General features: G+C 40.8%; 1 protein-coding gene across 1 annotated transcript; it reads right to left on the reverse strand.

The window, feature by feature from the left end:
* Nucleotides 1-420: 420 nt before the first annotated feature.
* On the reverse strand, nt 421-1,200 carry LOC119186081 (ubiquitin-conjugating enzyme E2 Z). The gene has a single exon (XM_037434858.2). The coding sequence runs from the start codon at nt 1,198-1,200 to the stop codon at nt 421-423; it is 780 nt and encodes a 259-aa protein (XP_037290755.2).
* Between the last annotated feature and the right edge of the window lie 2,675 nt (nt 1,201-3,875).

The raw sequence follows: 3,875 nt of genomic DNA on the forward strand, positions 1-3,875 counted from the left end.
AAATAACATTCGAGTGCACGTCACAATCATTCGTTTTCGAAGTCTAGTTCATTAAATAGTGGCCTTGTACCTATCATTATCTGCACTTTTATTAGCGATGACTTTACTTTTAATATTTACTTACTCCTCCTCTCTTCACAGGCGTATACGCATGAGGCGGGACGTTTTATGTCTTTGATATACATGTACACATTCTGCCCAAACTACCGGTGATAGTCACGTCACAGAGACATGGAGTGTAGGAGGTAGGAGGTTGAGACTTCAGCGTGCTCCACCCTCCTCTCCCCGGTCGGGTCGGTGATACCCCACGAAAAACTTTTCTGGCTACGTCACTGGTTTATTAATGGTTTGCCAACTTTTTAAGCACCAAAAAAGTCTCCATGAGGTATAGCAGTTCATGATGCCCTTGTAGTCTGATTGTCACATTTTCCTCATCGTTGGGCTGTTTTGCAGTATTCGATCATGCAAATCTTGCAGTCTCTCGAATAGCACTGCGTACTGCTTGGATTCCTCTTCGCTTGAGTCTTCGCCAAGTAGGGAGAAGGCTACACTTTCGTACTTGTCATATTGTTTTACGAAGTGCTTCATCACAGCTATCTGCAGGTCCTGCGGGTACAACGATTTGCCGAGGAGGCAAGCCTCGAGTGCGTCGCAAACCGCAACCTTGATAGTCTGGAAGCGCAGTTTGGCGTTGCAACTAATCGTCTTTTGAAGCCAAGTTTTGAACTCACGTCCCAGTGCAGGTTCGTTGTCCAACGGCTGCTCGATGAGCGACGACTGGATCGAAACCACCATTGTTTTCAGGGTCATCTCCGGGTTCCACGAGGGTCCATGAAACGTGCCCGGAATTCTGAGCGAGACGAGCCCACTGCTGTACAGTTTCCGGTTGAAGCGCACCCTTCCGCCGTCGGTCGTCATGAAGCGTACCTGCGGTGGACGGTCTGGGTAGCCGAGGGGGAACTTGAGCACAAAATGGAACAAGCCTCCCTGGCACGGCGTGTTGTCGGGTCCAATGATGACGGTGTGGACGTAGGTGACGTCGCCTTTTTCGGGCTCGACGTAGATTCCTGGCACAGGGTTATCTATGATGTTCTTGAGGTCACGGTTAAGTCTCAGCAGACACTGCCCTGACGGCTGCCTGGGCTGGGCCAACGCGGTCTCCAAATTGCACGTAGCTGCACTTCGCCGAGGTTCGTCCATGGCGGAATAAGGAGTGGTGGCGGCTGTGAGCGGACGTCGCTGCATTCTGGTGGCCATTTGCGCAGATGATGGTACTATACAATGGCTCCCACCCACTATGAGGGATTGACCAAGAAAGGAGTTATTCAAAATTAAAGTGATCACATAATATTTGTATGAATAATTATACACAATACTTAGAATAAATAATGATGCTAATCAAGATGAAAGCCACCATTATTCATTTAAATATTTTTGTACCGCAGAACGGAGATCTACAATGACCTCAAGGATTGAATATTTGAAACTTTACTTCGAATATATTGCAATTGGACACTGTTTTGGACAATTTTCTCAACAAAAAATGAAGCGGTTGCATGATAAGAAATTGTTCTTTTCCCATCGTAGTACAACGAGCAACGTGGGGACGGAGCCAGACCACCTCTGGGAATATAATACATTAATTTTTTAAAGCGAAAGTGAGATATTGTAAAAATAACTGTCGTTTGTCGTGTTGAAGAGAAACTCCTACGCCAAGGAAACTTGAGGTGTCGATACTCGTTTATATGAGCGATTGATGTTTTTTTAGTGTCTTGCATTTTGGCACGCCTTCTAAATCTGTCACGATTTATGAGAGTTGTCAGTATAATTGAAAATTTCGGAACACAGAGAGTAGCTTTCACCAGAGATTGCGCGATTTCATTTGTTTTTATCCCTTTGTGGCCTGGTACGCTGAATAATCTGGTTACAGTTACCTGGATAGTAACCAGAAAATGAAAACTACGTGATAAATGAGAGTCGCTTTTTGGGGACTATGCTGAGCACAAAAATACAGAATCTGTAACTATGTATGGCCATATTTGATGTCGATAGGGAGCTTTCTTATTTCTATTACCACCACCAGAACTTCCGCCAAAAAACTCGATAAGAAATCGGGACGTGCTGTAATGAAAATGACTAATTGGAGGCCTCAAAGATAACAACAATGCTAGATTTTCCCTCAAATGTGAGACACCTGTTAATGTTTGTTCCATTTATCCCCTCTAAATGCCTGTGTAAAAGCCCATTTTATTCCTGGTAATCAAGGAACGAAGAAAAATAACTTTATTTTTATTCTGTAGAACGCGACAGGGTCCCGCATGTGGCTGAGCCCCACGTATACAGCGGCAAGGCAACTTCATTTAGTGGTTGGCATATATATAGTCAAAATGACTCAGAGGTACTGTCTTTCATGACCAATGAAAGGAACTTCATTCACTTTAACATCGACTGGTTCAACAAGTGCTTTTAGGTAGTTCAACTGAGGTGTATGAAACCGAGGCCAATAAGAAAAAATAAGCCTCACTGATACATAAAAATTGTTATAAGTTTATCGAATATTGATAATTTTTAGGAATATTTGTGCTGTTAGTATCCTCAATTAGCCCAGAGAGGGCGACTGTGGTTCTAAATAGAGGACATTATTGCCTAAATGAATATCGGTAATCCAAGCCTTAGGGCCTGTCTTTCTAATAGTGTACAAAAGACGCAGTTCATAAGACGATGCGTCCGTATATAAACACATCCGAATCCTAATACGGGGCGCAAATACGTTTTGTAAACCAAAGTTAGTGTACCTATCTTGCATCCCCGATCGACCTTTGCAAAGCCTTTCGTAGGGCTCTAAGCGCTCGTACTTGTATGTATGTATGTATGTATGTATGTATGTATGTATGTATGTATGTATGTATGTATGTATGTATGTATGTATGTATGTATGTATGTATGTATGTATGTATGTATGTATGTATGTATGTATGTATGTATGTATGTATGTATGTATGTATGTATGTATGTATGTATGTATGTATGTATGTATGTATGTATGAATGTACCTATCTTGCATCCCCGTCGACCTTTGCAAAGCCTTTCGTAGGGCTCTAAGCGCCCGTACTTGTATGTATGTATGTATGTATGTATGTATGTATGTATGTATGTATGTATGTATGTATGTATGTATGTATGTATGTGTGTGTGTATATATGTATGTATGTATGTATGTACCTATCTTGCATCCCCGTCGACCTTTGCAAAGCCTTTCGTAGGGCTCTAAGCGCCCGTACTTGTATGTATGTATGTATGTATGTATGTATGTATGTATGTATGTATGTATGTATGTATGTATGTATGTATGTATGTATGTATGTATGTATGTATGTATGTATGTATGTTTGTGTATTCAATGAATGTATGTGCAAGCTATGTATGTATAGTTGTGTTAATCTCAAATGTTTTACCAAGTTCAAACGTGGTGTTTTCTGCAGGTTGCAAGTTATTTTAATAGTACCTGGTTTACCCAAAAGAAAAAAAACATAACTGTGTTTCTTTTAAACATTACGGCGTAAATAGATAATCTGTAAACGATATTCAACGACGCACATATAAGCTTGTAAGCGAATATGATTGTGAATGTGTATCCTTGTCTGAATCAAAAATGATTTATCATCTGCATATACATATGCGTATGCATCATCATGAATAGGAATAGTGCTTAGCAATGTAATAAAAAGGAGAGGCGACGTAACTGCTCGCTCAGGAACTCGTCGAAACTAGAAGTGTGTATTTAAAGAATTACCTTTGAGTGAAAATAACCTTCAATTTGAAAACTCGCTAAACCACCTCACTATATAATTAGGCATGTCATGAAGTTTTAATTA

This window comes from Rhipicephalus microplus, chromosome X (assembly GCF_043290135.1).
Source record: "Rhipicephalus microplus isolate Deutch F79 chromosome X, USDA_Rmic, whole genome shotgun sequence".
NCBI classification, from domain to species: Eukaryota; Metazoa; Arthropoda; class Arachnida; order Ixodida; family Ixodidae; genus Rhipicephalus; species Rhipicephalus microplus.

What these genes read in the sequence shown, in the direction of transcription:
- LOC119186081 (XM_037434858.2), bottom strand. Translation starts at nt 1,200, where the DNA reads ATGGACGAACCTCGGCGAAGTGCAGCTACGTGCAATTTGGAGACCGCG.